We start from the raw sequence: 21,370 nt of genomic DNA on the forward strand, positions 1-21,370 counted from the left end.
ATGACATCCCAGAGTGATAAAAAAAATTGATGTCAAGCCAAGATCCTTGCAAAACTGGATTAATATTAAGAGGAATCTTATATTGTATTTATGAATAAAATAAAAAAGCCTGTATTCGAGTACTATAAAAAGGATTTCATTAAAAGGAGTACGTCGTGTACGTACTCCAACGGAGTGAATGCCTTCTCCAAATTCTTCCATTTGTCTCTCATTTTAGCTACTTTTTTCCAACCTTTCCCCGCTATCTCTTTTATTTCTATTTTTCATTATATAATTGCGTGATCAAAAGTGTCTGACTTTCTTTTCCTTCATAGCTTCTAGGGCGTGATCTTGAACACGCCGGTAATGTATGAGAGTGAAGATTACAAGCGATTATATAATATGTTACAAAATTAATTTTGATACATTATATACTTAGTGTCTTTTTATATTTTTTTATATTTATTATTCAGCAGAATTATCATTGGATCTTAATAACATTTACCACTAAAACATCAAGGTTCATAATGTGGGTGTACACCCGTAATTTTTGACACATATTACGTCTGAGTATAATATGTCCTTCACAAAAAAGATGTTTAGACGGTGAAAACTCATGTAAGCGTGTAGCCTTTAACCCTGAGCCCAGATGAATGGTAAGCTTTAAGTAAAAGGTCGCAGCGCACTTCGCTGTTAACACGCGCGCGAGAGACGCAGTTGACGTATTCTTTTTTTAAATTTTAATTGTTTAATGTGATTATGGATTGTCTTTGACTGAGTTACAGATAAAGGTAAGTTTTTTATTTATAATAATAAATATAATAAAATATATAAATATAAATAATTTTACTATCATTGCTGATTTAAAAATATCGGTAATAGTTTATTTTAGAGAAATTTGTCTTAAAAAAGTTATTGTGACAACTGTTTGATAAAATGTTTATTTAAATTAAATTTATAATACATAATTAACTCTATAATTAATTTAGCTTTCTATTTATCTCAATACTTCAATTTATCACAATCCGTTCAGCAGTTAAGTATACAAATAATTATCATTTCACGACTGCTGTAAGAAGTTAGTTAAAATTTCCCATTTTTTAGATTTGAATCAGAGTAAATTAATTTTTTGTGTAATATAAATGTGCATACAGATACTTGAAAATTATAAAATATCTTTAATCTAACATAAATAGGAAAATTCTGTAGTTCTATATACGCTACGCAAATCATGAAAACATAGCTATATATTTTGTGTTAAATTGGACACGTGTTAATTTTTCTGTTTTTTTTTTCTCTATAAATTGGCTAGTGTGTACCGTTCTCATTTTGTTGCTATTGTCTCACATACTTAGGTACATCTAGGACGCATCAAATGTTTTTCTTCTTATGATGTGTTCTTATAGCATATAAATTTAAAATACAACGAAAATACTACAAAAATCAATAATAGAAAAAAATGTTTTATTTAACTATGCATTATCTTCCCGCGCAAACCAGGTTATAAATAATTACCAGTAAAAATTTTCAAAACGGTTGTTTCTTTTTCACGAATGATTTAAGACGTTTTTTGTCTGATTCGCAAAAGCATAAATGTAGATGGCGCTGTAGTTTATGGTATATTCCTATAGAAACTCGTCTCCATATTAGCGACAAATATTGTGTTCAGATGTAGATTCTTTTTGTTTAGTTTTAATCCCAATGTTATTGTTAATTTGTAATATAAATTGTTGTTTTTAATACGTGTTCCTTAAATATATTTACTCGATAACATTCCTAACTATGTATATTTTTGCTTGATTAATTATTGCAACATCTAACGAACAAAACATTAAAATTCAGGAAAAAAACTCAGTTTTAGAAGATAATTTATATTGCAATTATATACATATATATTTTCTAATAGATTACACAATATCATTGATGTATGTATATGTTTAGTGACCATGACACCAACATAATATCTTTTTATATAAACTCAAATTAATAAATAACAAAAGGATTATTTTAAAATGCCTGTGCTGTTTAAAACTTCCGTAGTATCCTATTATTGAAGATCTGAGTTAGTTTCCAAGCTTTATCGCAAGCATTAAGGTTTAATTGATACATCAATCAGAAATAAACTACGGTTTTGCTCCGGTGCTGTGGTCTCTGGCAGACTGCTCTTCAGCATAATGCTGAGCCAGGGAAAATTACAACCATAACACAAACGCATTACATACTTAAAACAAAGGTTCTTTAATAGTAAAAAAAAATATCTCTCTTTCTCTTTTTTTTTTTCTTTGATTATTGTTATTTGTGTCTGTGTTCGTGTATGTTATCTCTATGTTTTATGATTAATAAAAAATCTTTACTTACAGCTACTAGATTTGTTAACTAACTAATTAAATACAACTCTCCACATCCCCACGTTTGGCCTTCATTTTGGAGCGGCCCACTGAGGTATTTCCGAACTAATTTGACTAAGGGTCCTTCAAGAAAACACCAATTCTTAAAAGTTCGGCAACGAACTTACGCGCCCTCTGCCAATGTAAGTGTCTATGGACTGTTCATCAAAACCGATTTCGGCTATGGACTCTTTGGTAGATCGTAAATTAGTTTATAACATAGACAACATCTTCCTTCCTCTGAACATATGAACCAACAACTTCCATTTTAACCTTTATAGTTAGCGATTCAACTTTATTATATTTTGTAACATTGACCTGTTGTTAATAGCTTTTTCTAGATTTATGTTTCCACACAGTAATATAGAGTATCAATAAATGATACGCGGTTAATCGTGCGTTATTTCATCATCGTATTACAGTCTGTGACTTCCTATTTCCCTCAAATATTATAAATAACTTAGAATAAAGTTAACTTAAAAAATAACCTAATTTTCAATTAATTAAGTATAAAATAATTTAATATTTGGTAAATTTAACTACGCATACTAATTGTTTTGACTCTATGTATGAATGTATCAGTTTCCGCGCATTTGGTCTATTGTGCGTTAAGTAAAAAAAAATTAAACTAGCCCTTCTTCTATGCTGTTTTAACACTCGCAGAAAATCTCTACTTCTTGGGACTCCTTTTTGGGTCTAAGACATGTCGGTTTCCTCATGATGTTTTCCTTCACCGTTTGAGCAAATGTTAAATGCGCACATAGAAAGAAAGTCCATTGTTGCACAGCCGGGGACCGAACCTACGACCTCAGGTATGAGAGTCGCACGCTGAAGCCACTAGGCCAGCACTGCTCATATATCAATTATAGTATCACATAAAGATTTAATCGCGATGTCAATCATAATACAAGTTGGCTTGAGTGAGTATTTAGTCCTTAATAATTAAAAAACGTGTTTAAAGCAAAATTGCAATAAGTTTACCCTGAACTTAGTAACCACAGATTGTAAACCAACATTCACTACATACACTTGGGTAATATCGTAGGGTCGCCATTATTAATTGTTTTGCTAAAAATTATCATAGTTATACTGATTTAATGATTCACAGAACACACAATATAAACATAGTTATTTTAAAACAACTATGTTGATAAGAATATTTTGTTATAATACTTTTTGGGTTATTTAAGAATTTGCCTTTTTGATGTCTAAAATTGCGTGTATCTTTTATCTATTTAATATTAAATTGTATGATAATCAGTGTTTCTAGCTAGTTTATTTTTTGGTGACGGGAAATAGTACTCATTTTATAAAAATAATATTTTATTTATTGCAAGAATATGGTACAAAAATGTTAAAGTGGTACAATCGTAAATCTTTCGCATATTCTGCCACACACAATGGCGCGCAAATTTTGAAGCTTAAATACCCATTTCAACTTGATAGAATATTTAAACTAAATAAATAGCCTAACAGTAATATAAGGATTACATTAGTTAATATTATTTTTGTATATAATATTATTATCTACTCGTTCTTCGACAGAGTGAAGGCCATCTAAATTATCTATTTGTCTCTCATTTTCGCTACTATTTTCCAATAAGCTATCTCTTTTATTTCATCTTCTCAGGTTTCTCGTAGGCATTTTCTCTTTTCCTTCCACTGAACCAATCCAAGTAAGGGTATCTATGATCCAAAACAAAAGAGGGCCAGACCTTCCACTTTTTTTCAAGTATTACACAGTTTTTAATTTTATCTTAAATATTTTTATTTTTCTTTAGTCTATTCTTCAGGATTAAAAAATATCTAAATCAAGCAATGTATGGTCACCATTATAGAGTTATGGGAGCAATGAACTCACACTTCGCTTAACTTGAAATCCATTAATCGTGTCTAGATTTAGATTATGTACAAGCTAGTACTAGAGTACTAGCTTCTACCCCTACTTACGACTTTTTTTTTATAGAACAGGGGGCAAACGGGCAGGAGGCTCAGCTGATATTACGTGATACCGCCGCCCATGGACACTCTCAATGCCAGAGGGCTCGCGAGTGCGTTGTCGTTGTTGATTTATACAATGTGATATTAAGAAATCAACAGAATTCAGTCCGTTTCATTCAAGCAAGGCAAACTTAACACAAGATTTCTGTAGATGATATACTGACGTCCATACCCAATAACGTATCTCAACCCATTTTGACCATCTGAGATAGCCATCGGAATCGAAATATTGATAGCCAATAACCAATCGTCGGCTTGTAATAGCCATCTGTCGATACAAGCTATCAATGGTAGGTCGGAACGGTGTATATACCTTTGTATGAAAATGACAGTTCAACTGTGCCAATATCCTATCTTAAGATTTTTACTAATACCATTTTTTTAAATACATAATTAAAAAGCTATTTGATATGATTTAAACATTCATAGATAGCATTCTAGGCAATCATCGCCAAAAAAGGGATTGTCTTCGTAGGGTTTGGTTATTGGGATGCAGATAGGAATTGATCGACTGTCACGGTCTGATCTCAGATGGTTTTCAATCTGAGATTGTAAATTAAATTTTGGGTTCGGGCGTTAATAAATAAGGAGTATTTATTAAGTAATAATATACTTATTATAATTGATACTAAAATTTATGTTTAATTTATTATCAGAGTCACCTTAGTTAAACTTATTTTGATCACGATCACGATATTACATGATCATTTTTTATTTTATGTGTAATAAAAAAAAATATTCATACCAAAAAAAAAATATTATTATTAATTATCACTCGCTTTCCTGACAACACCCACTACTTATATTGAATATGTTTCAATGTGTGTATATAAGTTCGCACCGATTGAATAGTTAGGTAGATAAAGTTTTATTTTGTAAAAAAATTTTTAAGCGATGGAAAGACTTAAATTTTTTGAGCCGCCATTTTTAATTATATCATTATTTAGTATATATCTTTAATAATCTATATAGTATATATTATAGCTTTGAGGTCGTGTGTTCGAAATCTGGCTAGACCAATGGGCGTTTTTCTATTTCCGAGATTTCCGTATCTGTTTCATGATCGCTTTTATCTAATAGGCAAATAGGTGATATGCATTTTGAGCTTGACACACACCGAATTTTTTTGTTAAGGCAATGTTTCCTTACAATGCTTTCCTTTACCGTTGGAGCGGAATAATACTACACAGATAGTCCATTATCCAGCTGGCGATCGAATTTAGGACCTCAAGGATGAGAGTCGTACACTGAAGCCACTGGGCCAACATTGCTCGTATATGGTGAAGGCAAATAAATTATTTACACTTTATCTTTGAGTCTAGACAATAGGAACAAAGAACACCAAAGATCAAAGGTCCAAGATATGAAATTGCAAATGTACTTTGTTGAAATTTACCCTTTAAATATATTTTAATTAAGAGAAAGTTCAAGTAAATAGGAAATTTAGGTTGTCTACGGTGCGGCATTGCACAAAAAAGGTTGATGAACACTAGCTTAGACATAATTAAAGGGCTAACAAAGGCTCTGATGCTACGTGTGTTCGAGCAAATGGTGAGTCGATTGTGGATGTCACGTTCACGAGCACCCAACTCTCATGCTGTATCCAGGACTGGGAGGTCCTGACGGAGGTTGAGACGCTTTCGGACCACCGGTATATCCGTTTCTGCATCCTCCCTCCGTCGGCAAATCCTGTTCCGGTTTCGACAGAACTGGGCCCAAAATGGGCACTTAAGAGTCTGAACAAGGAGCAGGCGGAGTTGGCAACGATTGTGCAGGCCTGGTGCCCCAGCCCAGCCTCCGTAGAGCCTGAAAAAGAAGCAGAGTGGTTTCGTGGCGCACTGACGAACATCGCGGATGCTGCGATGCGAAGAAGCCGCCCTGGACCTCACCGGACCAGTGTATTCTGGTGGTCGGCAGAACTCGCCCAGTTGCGGTTTGCGTGTGTTGCAGCTCGTCGAGGCTACACGAGGACTCGCAGAAGGCGACCCATTCGCGCAGTAGAGGAACGGCAAGCATATAGCGCATACCGAGCTGCAAAACTGGCGCTGCGAACAGGTATCGCCGAAGCAAAAAAGAAAGCATGGCAAGAACTGCTGGACACTCTCGAGCGGGATCCATGGGGGCGCCCGTACCAAATAGTTACAAACAAGCTACGCTCGCGAGCCCCACCCCTCACGACACACATGGAGCCGGAACTGCTCAGTACAGTGGTGACAGAACTCTTTCCTAAACGTGACGCCTCGAGCACCCCACATGATACGACTTTGGACCACGGAGAAATAGTGTCTGAAGTGTCTCCTTCGGAGCTTAAGACGGCAATAGCACGCATGTCCTCTAAGAAGACCGCACCCGGCCCCGATGGCATGCACGGACGAGTGTTGGCTCTGGCCCTCGACGCTGGTCTTGACATGCGCTTTCGAAACCTTCTCACGGAATGTCTTAAAAGGGGCCTTTTTCCGTCGACATGGAAGACAGGTCTGTTAGTTCTTCTAAAAAAGGGTGGAAAACCTCCGGAGTCACCATCAGCGTATCGTCCTATAGTTCTTCTAGATGAAGCCGGTAAGCTTTTCGAGCGTATCATTGCCGGCCGAATTTATAACCATTTGGAAACTATAGGACCGAACATACATGAGGCTCAATTCGGTTTCCGAAAAAACAGGTCAACGATCGATGCAATTGCGCAACTGCGAGGAGTGTGCGAGGAGCAGGTGTCACGGGGCAGAGTAGTTCTAGCGGTGTCGTTAGACATTGCGAACGCCTTCAATTCCTTGCCCTGGGACTGTATCCTGGATGGCCTGCGCCACCACGGCTTACCGGCCCATATAAGAAGATGTGTAGCATCGTACCTTAACGGCCGTCGTGTCATCTTCCCGAAACAAAATAGCATAGGGAGCCACCTCATCAAGTGCGGCGTTCCACAAGGTTCGGTTCTTGGCCCCCTCCTTTGGAACATAGGTTACGATAGAGTGCTGCGAGGGGAACTAGTTCCGGGAGTGTCAACGATATGCTATGCAGACGACACCCTCGTGGTCGCTATTGGACAAGATTTTAAGGAGGCGCGCCTTCGAGCGACAGCTGGAGTAGCTCGGGTGGTTTCTGAAATCAAAAAGATCGGCCTCGAGGTCGCCCTTCAGAAATCAGAAGCTATATGCTTCTACGGACTGTTATATCATAGCCTTGCACCCTATGTGGCTGACATACTAGTACCTTCTGTTTAGTCAGCATTTCTCAACCGAGAGGTAAAATGAATAATTAAAATATAAATCAGTTCGGTATCATCCTTCGTCGCGCACACACATTTGTTGGCTTTCATTATATCGTGTAATTAAATAAAGTTGTGAAAAAGTGAATTCATCTTTCTTTTTTTAAAATCCCAATTACTGGGATACTTCTAACATTGGTGGCAGCGAAAAGGGATTTTTATAAATCCTGGAAACGTCTCCTGTGTGTGAAAGTGTTTTAGTGAAAGTGAAAAGTGGTATCGAACTCATTCCGTCCACTGTGTGATAAGTGGCACAGGCCTCATCATCAGCCCAGTTGAGCCCAGCACCGACGGAACTACATTATTTTCCAAGAATGATATTTATGTACATCACCCTGTAAGTTTTCTAAATACTTTTGTCCAACTTACAATTCAATACCGAGTTATCAATCTCCGCATACCATAACAAGTAACGTGACACCTTGATTGTTATGACTACACAAGCCGAGATAGTTTCAAGGCGAACAAAAAAGGAAGACAACGACGATAAGATGGACTTAAATATATTATTAAAGTTTATTAAACCTTTCGATGGGTCTAGAGAAAAACTAATCCCATTTCTCAACAATTGCGAAAACGCTTATGATTTAGCAAGTGATTCAAAACGGCCCGTATTATTAAAATATATTTTAAGTCAGTTGGAGGGTAAAGCCGAAAGTGCATGTGCCATTAAAGAATTCGAGTCATGGGAACAATTATCGGAATTTTTAAATACACAATTCGGAGAAAAAAAACATTATTCGGCCTTATTATCCGACTTACAAAATTGTAATCAGAATAATGATTCAGTTAATGAGTTCGCTTTACGTGTAGAATCATGTTTATCTAGACTATTGACAGAAGTAAATCTGTCCCAAAAAAAAAAGAAAAGCGAACTTGCTGGCCGAATCGCAGCAATGCAGGATCTAGCTCTGCATCATTTTGTTATTGGTTTAAAACCACAATTATCTACTATTGTCAGATGTCGAGACCCGGAAACTTTAAATGACGCTATAAATTTTGCAATTTCCGAGGAGAAAATCATCGAAGCTTCTCGGAAAAGATACAATAATCCTCAAGGGCCACTCAATAAAAATAATTATACGCGCCCTAACTACCAATTCCGAGATCGTTATCAAAACAAACCAACATTAACTTATGAACGGGCTCCTAATAATGTAAATGCAAGCAGTGCACAGTCGTTATTTTGTCGATACTGTAAAGCTAAAGGGCATGTAATTGAAAACTGCCGGAAGCGTGAATTTAATAATAAAAGGTTCCAAAATACAAATCAAAATCCACGCACATTCCAACCACGAACTAACGATAGTTCTAACCGCGTAAACTTTGCAGATCCGATATCTTATGAAGATACTAATAATGATGAAGTTGTCGATGATTTAAACTGAATCCCGACTCGCGTAAGTGCCGTGCGGGTCAAAGGATAAAATACGGCACAACATCTAACAACAATGTTATCAATTATAGTGATCCCATTTCTTTACCCTCTAAACCAAAACCCAACTCCTCGACTCCGCTACATGGTAGTCAATTTTGTAAATCTTCAATATCCTCTCAGGGTAATCCAAATCCACAGACTCCGCTACATGGTAGTCAATTTTGTAAAACTTCAATATCCTCTCAGGGTAATCCAAATCCACAGACTCCGCTACATGGTAGTCAATTTTGTAAAACTTCAATATCCTCTCAGGGTAATCCAAATCCACAGACTCCGCGACATGGTTGTCATATTATTAACCAACGAGATGCTATTGTGACTAAATCCTCTGTTTCCAGTATACCTATAAGCCCCACTAAATCTTATGCTTCCGCCGCGAAGTTTGGGCTTCCTGATTCCACTATACCCAATACATCCACAAGCTCTTACTCTAAAGACACACCTACTGTATTCGAGGTGACATCCAATGCCATAAAGAGATCCTTACCATATGTATTACTCCAGACAAATGTATCTGAAACTCCAATTAAATTCCTTATTGATTCAGGCTCGTCAGTTAGCCTAATGAAACAATCTTGCATCCAGAAGAAACAATTCTTCGAACCGCCCCAGATCTTACTTAAAGGAATAAACTCAAACAGCGAAGCAACCAAAACTTTAGGCCAGTTTCCATTAAAGTTCTTCCTGAGCAATAAACAAAATATTATTTTTGATTTTCACGCTGTTGATGACGTTAACTTACCCTATGACGCAATAATTGGTAATGACTTCCTAAACGACCTGGAAGGCATAATTGATTATAACCAAAATTCATTAACTTTAAAGAATCATAAAATTCAGATAGATTTTCATAACCCCGTATATGTAATTCCAGCTCGTTCAGAAATTGTTATTGAATGCTCAGTATCCAACCCTAACGTAAAGGAAGGTCTCGTGTTAGATCAAAATTTTCACGAAGATTTAATTTTCGCTAATTGTCTTGTCTCAGTAAAAAATAATAAAAGAATTAATATTTCTGTTTTGAATATCTCTGAATCTCCTGTTACCTTAAAATCAAATCTTGACATCACTCTGAATCCTTTAGACTTTGATGATATGATTCATGAATCAGTTAACTTCAATTCTACCTTACAATATACCCAACATACTGACGCTTATACTCGCACTCAAGAAGTACTAAATCAATTAAGAGTGAATCACCTAAATACAGAGGAATCCAATGCTCTTCATGATATATGTTCTCAGTATTCTGATATCTTTCATATTCCTGGAGATAGACTATCTCATACTGATGCCATCCAACATGAAATAAATACATCACCCCAGAATCCTATACATGTAAAATCATACCGCTTTCCAGAGATTCACAAACAAGAAGTAGCAAAACAAATAGACCAAATGTTGGAGCAAGACATAATTAAACCTTCTATGTCCCCGTGGTCGTCTCCTATCTGGGTGGTCCCGAAAAAACTTGACGCTTCAGGACATCGCAAATGGCGTGTAGTTATTGATTACAGAAAATTAAACGACATTACTGTTGGAGATAGCTATCCTATTCCTCAAATTTCCGAAATCTTAGACCAACTCGGACAAAGCAAATACTTCTCCACTCTTGATTTAGCCTCTGGGTTTCATCAAATTCCCATCAGAGAAGAGGACACACCCAAAACCGCTTTCAGTGTTCCACAAGGGCACTTTGAATTTACTCGAATGCCCTTTGGCCTTAAAAATGCACCAGCTACATTCCAACGACTTATGAACACAGCTCTCGCTGGTCTCCAAGATATCCGCTGTTTTGTGTACTTAGATGACATTGTTATATATTCCCATGACTTACCTAGCCATATGACAAACCTTGAGTTAGTTTTCCAACGTCTTAGAAAATTTAATCTTAAACTTCAACCAGATAAGTGTGAGTTTCTGAGACGTGAAGTTATTTATCTAGGACATGTAATTTCCGATAAAGGTGTAAAACCCAATCCAGACAAAATCAAATCCGTGACACAATTCCCAATTCCAAAAACCCCAAAAGACATTAAGTCCTTTTTAGGCCTTGTTTCCTATTACCGAAGGTTTATTCCGGAATTCTCCAAAATCGCCAAACCTTTAACTGCTCTTTTGAAAAAAGATGTACCATTTGTATGGGAAAATCAACAACAAATCGCTTTTGACGAATTAAAACTTAAACTTACTTCTGCTCCTGTTTTAATTTATCCAGATTTTTCCTTACCATTTACCTTAACCTGCGATGCTTCAAAATATGCCATAGGTTCTGTTCTCTCTCAAGGACCTAAAGGCCAGGAAAGACCAATAGCCTATGCTTCCAGAACTTTGAATAAAGCTGAGACCAACTACAGCACCACAGAAAAAGAACTTCTGGCAATCCTCTTTGGCTGCAAAACCTTTCGTCCATATATTTATGGGCGCAAGTTTAACATAATAACCGATCATCGACCATTGGCCTGGCTCATGAACCATAAAGACCCTAGTAGTAAGTTACAACGTTGGCGGCTCAAACTCTCGGAGTATGACTACAATATAATCTACCGTAAAGGTCTGCTCAATTCTGCAGCAGACGCTCTATCACGATACCCAGTTAACCCTATACAGAGTGATGACTCTCCTTTAAATCTTGATGAAATTAGCCCATTAAATCCCGATCATCTTGTCGATTTTGAACCCTTGAGTCCAGATGCCATTATCCCTTCCGAGATACAAAATCCCGATCCAATGCCAGATCAACGGCATGCTGAATCTCCTATAGATGCACAACGAGTTCTAGACGACTTAATACAATTAGGAGACTCGCACTCTCCAAACCTACAAAATAATTCAATTCCTTCCGAATTATTGACTCCCAGTAATTCTCATTTTGACGATTTTCCTCCTGAGATAATTCCTTCATCCAACGACGATTACAATACGTTCTTGAAAGCATTCTCCAAAGATGATACAACCTTTACAACTCACATTAAAGAACATAATGAAAATCTCCTGAAGACTAAATCCAAAACTATCCTTGTACCGGTGTCAATCGATTTCGACGAATCCAATCCTTATCTCGAGGAAATCCTTTCTAATTTAGAAAACCAGGAAATATTGAATGAAGAACGAGAACTCCATTCTTTTAAGGAACTTCAGATAAATGAAAAATCCTTTTACCTCCTCTTAACAAAAGTTTACTATTTCGACAGTTGCTCTTATCCAGATATATTTAAAACATTAAAAACTATACGGGATAAAATTTTATTATCCGGTAATATCAGTGAAATAGCTATATCTGACTTTAAAAATCCGTATGAAAACCAATCTTTCTGTAAAATATATAACATGTTAATTTATTTATTTAATAATACAAACATAATGGTTAATGTCTATCATAACAGTATCATATATCCTGTTCCAACAGAAATTACCAAACTGCTGAAAGAAAATCATGATATTCCTATTGCCGGACATCTAGGCTCTAATCGAATGTTCTCTCGCATCAAAGAAAGATACTATTGGAAAGGAATGCGATCCGACATTGAAAATTATGTAAAAAATTGTAGTTTATGTCAGTCTAACAAAGCTTTTCGCAAAATCAATAGAGCTCCTATGCAAATAACTACGACATCAACTCGTCCTTTCGAAAGAGTTGCTTTAGACATAGTCGGTCCCTTGCCCGAAGCTGGTATTATTAAACTCAAATACATACTTACTCTACAAGATGATCTTACTAAATTCTCTTTAGCTTATCCTATTACCAATGCTAATGCTGAAGAATCCTGTGAATGCTTAACTCATTTTATTTCTTTATTCGGTATTCCAAAATCTATCCTAACCGATCAAGGTACTAATTTTACTGCAGAACTTTTCAAAATGTGTTGCAAATTTCTAAAGATTAAACAAATATGGTCAACACCATACCACCCTCAAACACAAGGCGCGCTTGAACGCAGCCATTCAACATTAAAAGAATATTTAAAATCATTCGTAAATGAAAACCAATCAGACTGGCACAAATACGTCTACACAGCAATACTTACCTATAACAGTACTATCCATAGCACAACCAAGTTTACTCCTTACGAACTTATATTCGGTCATAAACCATACATACCAGACTCAGTTTTTAACTCCCAACCGGATCTCACTTACCCTGAATATATTAAAATGCTACACCATCGTTTAAAGCTTTCCCATCAAAAAGCCCTAGAGAACATCAATACTTCTAAAGAAAGATCCAAGCAATACTACGACAGACATAGTCGGATTGTACAATATAAAATTGGTGACTACGTATATGTTAAAAACCATGTCCGACTCCGTAAAGCCTTATCACCTATATGGAAAGGTCCATATAAAGTAGTAAAGATACATGGCAATAACACCCTATCTCTATTAATTAATCGTCGTCATGTAAAACATCACTATGACGAAGTTAAACTTGCTGTTGAAAGTGAAGACTAAATACTACAGAAATAGTACTAAGTTAATTTCTTAAGTAAGGTTTACTTATACATAAATTAATTATATATAATAATTAAAACTAAGTGATAGACTAAACTATAATTTGCACTTATTATTCTATTTCTTCTTACAGACTAATAATTTATAATCCTATCCTGGGAATCGAGAATGCAGAGTATATTCATACTATCACCTCAAGTCCTGGTATATACTTCGATCCACATGGTACTGCAAAAATAATAAATGATCACATTCACATAGTGATCCCAATTGATATATCCTTTGCCCCAACTCATATTGACAATATTAAAAATGCTTTCGGTACAATACGTTACTTGTGTCAACAAAGCCAATCATTCAACCACTTTGAATGTCATAATCTTATTCAACCACTCGATTCGTTGTTCAAAGATATAATTCGGGATTTTCAGTCTATATCACACCTTACAACTTCCAAATCGAAACGATCTGCCTGGTTTGCCGGTATTGGAACTGTGTTTAAACATATCTTTGGAACTTTGGATGAAGATGATGCACATCGATATAATAAAGCAATAGCTAAAATGCAACAAACCGATAACGATCTAAATTCGAATCTTAAACAAAGCATCTATATTTCTAAATCAGCAATTACAAATTTCAACGCTTCAATGAACGAACTCAATAAAAACCAAATTCTACTTAACGATGTGCTTGATAAATTATCTCTTTCCGTCAAAAATGTTTCTGAGGTCATTAACTCTGTCAAGTTCCAAACGAACTTAGATGAAATCTTGAGTGTGTTACAAGCTAGCTTATTAACACTTTCATTTAAGATTGAAGACATTGTAAACAGTGTATTGTTTTCAAAATCAAACACTATTCATCCGTCAATCATTACTCCTAAGCAATTATATGTAGATTTAGTAAGTAATATTAAAGATGTATCTAGACTTAAGGATTTCCCTGTAGAGTTAAATTTAGATAATATTAATATCCTCATGAACCTCGCTAAAATAATTTCATATGTTATCGATAATTGTCTAGTATTTGTAATAAAAATTCCACTTGTAAATGTAGAAACATACAATCTTTATAAAGTTATACCTATCCCTGTACCACATAACCCGACATCTCCAAATTCATTTGTACTTATTACTGCTACGAAATCTTTTATAGGAATAAGTGAAGATAAGAAATTATATTTTAATTTTGATAATATAGATTCTTGTAATTTAATAATTGGACATCAGTATATTTGTAACCCTTTGAATACTCTCAGTGTTGTTAATTATCCAATATGTGAAACAGAAATAATCACCAAAGCTATTGAAAAATTACCTAAAAGTTGTACTACAAAATTTATATTCGGTAAAGTTGATATCTGGCATAAACTAAATAATAATAAATGGTTTTATGTTGAATCTAATGATGAGAAACTGAATATTAAATGTAATCATAGAACAATCGAAATTGTTATATCAGGAACCGGAATACTTAGCCTGACACCAGGTTGTACCGCATTTTGTAAAGAAAATAGATTTGAAGCGAAAAATGTTTATGAAATTACCGTAAGTCCTGTTGTTTCAAATTTTAACATTATTAATGATAGTTGTTGTAATTTAATGGAATTTTCCAAAGTAAATATTAATATTTCAACACATCAGTTACGTCATGTGAATCTTGATAGTTTGAATTTAATTCACGACTTACCTATTAAGCCCATTGATGATAATTTAGATGTTTTCCTTAATGACTCTTCAGACTATGTTAGTTTTAGCTTTAGTGTAATTTCTTTTATAATTATCTTAAGCATTGCATTAATAATCCTTGTAAAAGCCAATAAATGCGTTTTCCGAAACAAAGACATAGAGAATCCAGATAATATCTCTTCAACAAGTGAAGCCCCACATCCTCAGCCTCGTCTCCGTATGGAATAACCATCTTACCTTTTTTCGCAAACTTACCTAAAACTGTAAGTTTACTCTTAAACGGGGGGTTGTTATATCATAGCCTTGCACCCTATGTGGCTGACATACTAGTACCTTCTGTTTAGTCAGCATTTCTCAACCGAGAGGTAAAATGAATAATTAAAATATGAATCAGTTCGGTATCATCCTTCGTCGCGCACACACATTTGTTGGCTTTCATTATATCGTGTAATTAAATAAAGTTGTGAAAAAGTGAATTCATCTTTCTTTTTTTAAAATCCCAATTACTGGGATACTTCTAACAGGACACAGAAAAGCTCCACCCCAAGGCGCAGACATAATTGTCAGTGGAGTAGTCATCCGGGTTGGTACCACGCTTAAATACCTAGGGCTGATTCTCGACCCACGGTGGACTTTCAGACCACATTTCGCAGCACTTGCCCCTAAGCTCACCGCCACCGCAAACATGCTCTCGCGCATAATGCCGAACCTCGGCGGGCCGAATGGGGGGTGTCGCCACCTTTACGCAAATGCGATCCGGGCGAAAGCACTCTACGGGTGCCCAATATGGGCCGACAAACTTACCAGGCACAATCGCACGATTCTCAGGCAGTCGCAGCGAGTGATCGCAGCCAGGGTTGCGAGGGCGTACCGCACTGTGTCCTATGACGCAGTGTGTGTCATAGCCGGTACCGCACCCTGGCATCTCGACGCGGTTGCTTTTAGCGAAGTATATTGGCGGAGAGCCGAAACCAGGGAAAGAGGAAGCAACCCCACACTGGAAGAAATAAACGCTTGGCGAGCCCTGGAAGCCCAAGAAATGCTAGCAGAGTGGGAAAAGGAGCTGGCGGGAGCGACTGCCGGTAAATATACTATAGAAGCCCTCAGACCCCTGCTCCAACACTGGGTAAGGAGGCGCTGGGGCCAGCTCAGCTATCGTCTTGTGCAGATCCTGTCCGGACACGGATGTTTCGGTAGTTATCTGCACAGAGTAGTAGGGTGTGAAGAGGCACCAACCTGCCACCACTGTGCCTGAGACAGCCCGGATGACGCCCAGCATACGCTGAGAGACTGCCCAGCATGGGACGTGGAAAGGGGACCGTTGCTGGATGCACTCCAGGGCGAGGACGCAACACTTCCAAATGTATTGAAGGTTTTATTTAGTGAGCGCGAGAAATGACGGCCCGTGGAAAATATTTTATAATTTCTGCGAGGCGGTCATGAAAATAAAAGAAGAGGCGGAAAGGACCAGGGAGCTTTGTCCCGATGCCCATCCGCGACGGCGAAGAAAACCGCAGGCCCGTCGCATAAACGCGCGACGCGCTCACCAAATTCTCGCCGCCTAAAAAGTGCCTAAGCGGGGAGCAGGGGTCCATGCGTCTAAAAGAAGGGATGATGACCCATCCCTGCAAGTACTGGACCCGATCTCCCCTAGCTATTTGTAAATGCGTATGGCCCGGTCTGTGAAAGATGCTTGCTGTGTCAAGCATCCTCACAAATCAACAATGGGCGGGAAGAGGCGGACGCAACCGCCGCATCGCGTGTTGGGAAGCGGATAAGGCTCTGCTGTTACCGCATCCCGCATAAGGCGATTGTTGGTGGCACCTTGGGGTTTTAGTGGGTATGCACAATGGCGAGTCCCACATAATCCTTCTGCACCAAGCAGTCGCGCCGCGGAAGGGTATGCGCAAAGCATTTCCCCAAGTAAAAAAAAAAAAAAAAAAAAAAAAAAGACATAATTAGTGTAACGGTTGCGCCTTACAAGCATGTTGAGAAACAAGAACAAAAACTTGTCCATCCAGGGGCGCTGGAGAGTTTCTTACAATGTGTCATCCACTCTTGATTTCAGAACTCTTTGATTTTCTTAATTGGTGATTACGTTAACAATAAATTAATAATTATTTACTTTTTTACACGCATTGTTTTAAAACAAAATGCATTTTCGAGGATTCCATAAATTGATAGGTTTATGTAATATAAATATCATTATATATATTATTGGTTTGCTTACTTTTGCTGACAATAGGAATGGGGGTGATAACTTTCTGTAAATCTGCTTACGTAATACCTGAACGCCCCATGTGGGGCCGCCACGTCACCTAGTTTTCCTCAGAAACTTTTATGATATCGTCAGCCCATAGCTTTTGTAGTCGTCCCACGTTTCTTTGTATCTTTTGTCTGTACGCCTTTTGATATACCCACCTTATTTCTTTTTTTCATATATAAATAAATCAGTGGCGCTACAACCTCTTTAGGTCTTGCCCTCAGATTTCTGAATCTGTTTCATGATAATTTTTCAATGTAATAGGTAAGTAGGTGATCAGCCTCCAGTGCCTGACACACGTCGTCGACCTTTTGGGACTAAGACATGTCGGTTTCCTCACGATGTTTTCCTTCACCGTTTGAGCAAATTTTAAATGCGCACATACCATTGGTCCGTTCCGGGATCGAACCTACGACCTCAGGTATGAGAGTCGCACGCAGAAGCCACTAGGCCAACACTGCTCTTTTCATATATATTAACTTAAATACACTTATTTTCTTACGATGAATCAATTATTCATGAGCAAAGCAGAGCATAGTAAAACTTAATATAATCCATATAAACCTTGATCTAGCATTAGCTAATAACAGTTAAAGGTCACTTTGTCTACTGCATCTAAAAGTTATCAGTAAAAAATCTACACTTGAGAACATATGTTTTATACATTAAGATAGTGCTAAGTACCTAGTTCAATCAAATCTGATATAATCTAAACTGAAATAGCGTTACTTATGTCTGATCGCAGCGTAAAGAAAGAGAAGTCTTCCTGCATCCTAGAAAGAGATTCCTCGATCGGGCGAAGTATCAGTCAGGCCAGACCCAAGACCACACCACTAGGCTTATGCAGGTTTCATATATATGTGATCGAAAATACTTTGATACCGCCCCCATCGGTTGCGCGCAGCGAGTCGAGTCAATGCCTCCTCGCATGAAGCAGCCCCCACCAAAGGCGATATAATTAGCTCGCCACCGAAAAGCTCTGTATCAGCAGGGTGCGAACCACCACACCACCCGAAGGGGGCATATGCCCCGTACGGGTTTAGGCATCTCCCTTGCGCGGGAGGATGTAGCAAATACCACGATACCGCGAATCAGGGTATAACATCCTCTCACGGATTTCTAATTACCGCTAGATGCGTAGTAATAAAGCAGGAGCAGAACCTTGCTGTTTTTTTACCTGTAGGTACTTATCTTTGTACTGTTAGAAGCAGTGTAGTTGAAAGCATTTGTGGTTATTGGAAATGCATCAAGAGCGTGCTGGTAAAGGCACATTAAGACTTCCTTAGAGTTATTAGCTCAGCCTTGTGGAGTCTAAATTTGAATGTTACGTAATGTCAACTGGGTTTTGCCGAGGAAAATCTTCCACGTCAGACGGTGTTAACTTTTTCATTGCCGTAATGGACATGTGAAGTCCAAAAGGACGCCGAAATTGCAATATTAATTCGAATATATAAACAAATATGTAATATTTGGCAGGTTTCTGTTGATTTGGTTTTTTCGATGTTTTTTCTCAACCAAGTAAACAATTTAATAACATCAACTCAGCTAGAACGCTGAATTGTCAAGATCGCCACGAATTTAATTTATACCAGTATATCTGTAATATTGTAACGATCACAAAAATTGGATATTTATAGACTGAAATGGATGGAGCTGTAGAGGAGGCCTTTACCCACAAGAGATCCATACTAAAATTCACAATAATCTAGTCTACATATGTAACAGCAAAACGAACTTCCACCTTACCCTGGTGGAAGGCCCACAAAGAGCACCACTTCGAATAATTAAGATTTCGAGGTCCATCCCACCAACGCTTCGGTCTACCTGATTTTCATTTACAACCAGGTTGTGATTTCAGTAAGAATATTGGTGTTCTGTTATTTTCCATTCGGTGCACATATCCCAACTTACTTCATTGAAGACATCGTCATAAACATCTGTTTGAGCAAGCTCGTCCTTCTTGCTAAGGGCCCAGGTTTCAGAAAAGCACGTAAGCATAGGTCGCAGCAGAGTTTTTTACGAAACCAGTTTGGTATTTTGGTACTTTCTGAGAAGTCGGGATCAGATATTTACTTAATTTAATTTAAAAGAAAGACTTACTTTAAGTAAGAATATTTAATACTGTAGCAAACATAGATAGAGCTTCACTCAAAAGCCTTGATGCTCCACGTGAGGGTTTTTCAAAATATAAACTGATATCTCTGTCACATTCAAAAACTGTTGAATATAATTCACATAAATATAACTCGTATGGTCACTTTGAATGAAGTGATAATCGCTGCCTATTGACAGCTGCAACGGGTGGGGCTAGCGCAGGTGTAGCCGATGTTTTAGAGAATGATGCACTCCATTTCTAGAAGACCCCTATGTCCATCAGTTTGTAAATACCTCTACTGACAGCTGGTTCTACAAAAAGGCGATTCCCAGCAGAATGTGACTTAAAAAGCTCTATGTTCTGAAACACTAGGCTTTGACAATTAGATGATTTAATTTTGCATTGTGCCTCCGATGATACACGTGAACTTGAAGGGGTAGGCTGAAACCAAATTCTTAAAAAAGAAACCACTCGCGACGATTACAAATCCTTTACCAAGTAACATAATATAATACAACAATATTTCGTAAGCTCCACTATGTTTGTGGCTTGCGGTCTTAAATCAATGTCAAGGCTATATCATCTTTGCCTTCAACCGACCTTCTGTGTAATGACATCGTGCGAACATCCAAACTTTAATTGCAGTCTAAATGCAGGCCTTTTATAGAGTGGCAATAGGTGAATAGGTTTCAGAACTTAATATCAGCCTTTAAATAGACTGTAAAAAGTTTGTTTCAATTTGAACGCATACATTGACGTCGAAGATAGCGCATGAAACTATCTTTGTTGTTTGATTGGTTAAACAGAGGGATTTTGCTTTGAAAGCTTTGAAAGGGATATAATTTTATCCGTTGTTGCAACATTTTTATTGATCCCAGTGAATGTTGATGTGAAATAATAAAATCTTGTTTATTTCCATATTTTTGAATTCCATTTCAAATGTTGTTCGTATTTACTTATAGCAACATATGTAGTTATATATAATAAAACAGTATAATTTCAGATTCTGAAATGGCGGAGGAGGTGCCAACCGTCAATCTGGATGACACAGGATCACAGGCTGCTTCAACTTATGTAGCGGGAAGTAACCGTGATTCGCTTAATAGTTTACTTAACAAACCCAAAGACAACAAAAATTGCCTGAAGGATTGCACTCTAGGAACACAGTACTCTATGACCTGCGAAGATATCAGAAAGGACACTAAAAAAAGTAGTTTCTGCTGTAGTAAGTATAATTTATTCAAAACACTATTTTGATGTAAATATTTTAGGTTATACACATTTAATATTGTAAGTCAAATTAGTCTTGCTCAGAAGCTAATGGACACTTGGTAATGTTTTATTTTTAAAATTTTATTCCATCATACGTCCTTTACAAAGCAAGTAACAATTTAATTACAACATACAATAACATTAGTCAGCTAATTTGCTACTAAATGATTGTATTAAAATTATCATTCATCTCGCGTACGCTTATAATAATTTGAATATTCAATGTCAAATATAAGCGTCTTGGCAACATCTGGTGGTCTAGAAAGCATTGCAATACACCGCAACTCGCGTTGATAATACGCAATTTCCATTAAATGATCCTTATAAAAATAATTAGTTTTACTCTACATACGCCACAGACTTACGATTTCTTGTAATAATGGATCATTTTCATGAAGCCACTGAAACGTCCTGCGTGTGTTTGGAAGCCACAAATAATAAATAATTATATCTACTCCTGAAAACCAAAACTTATTACCTGATTAGTAGATCTATGAAAAATATAGTTGCCAGTGACTGAACCACTTAAA

General features: G+C 37.0%; 1 protein-coding gene across 2 annotated transcripts in view; it reads left to right on the top strand.

Moving 5' to 3' along the window:
* The first annotated feature begins 661 nt into the window (after nt 1-661).
* The window catches only part of LOC123690475 (protein croquemort-like), a 32,186-nt gene continuing 11,477 nt past the window's right edge, over nt 662-21,370 (top strand). The window contains exons 1-2 of one of the 2 annotated variants that reach the window (XM_045633899.1): nt 662-770; nt 20,561-20,793. In XM_045633899.1, coding sequence (XP_045489855.1) covers nt 20,580-20,793 — 214 coding nt within the window. In that variant the 5' untranslated portion in view covers nt 662-770; nt 20,561-20,579. The remainder of the gene's footprint in view (nt 771-20,560; nt 20,794-21,370) is intronic. The other variant, XM_045633898.1, reaches the window with a different exon arrangement.

Source organism: Pieris rapae, chromosome W (genome assembly GCF_905147795.1).
Source record: "Pieris rapae chromosome W, ilPieRapa1.1, whole genome shotgun sequence".
NCBI classification, from domain to species: domain Eukaryota; kingdom Metazoa; phylum Arthropoda; class Insecta; order Lepidoptera; family Pieridae; genus Pieris; species Pieris rapae.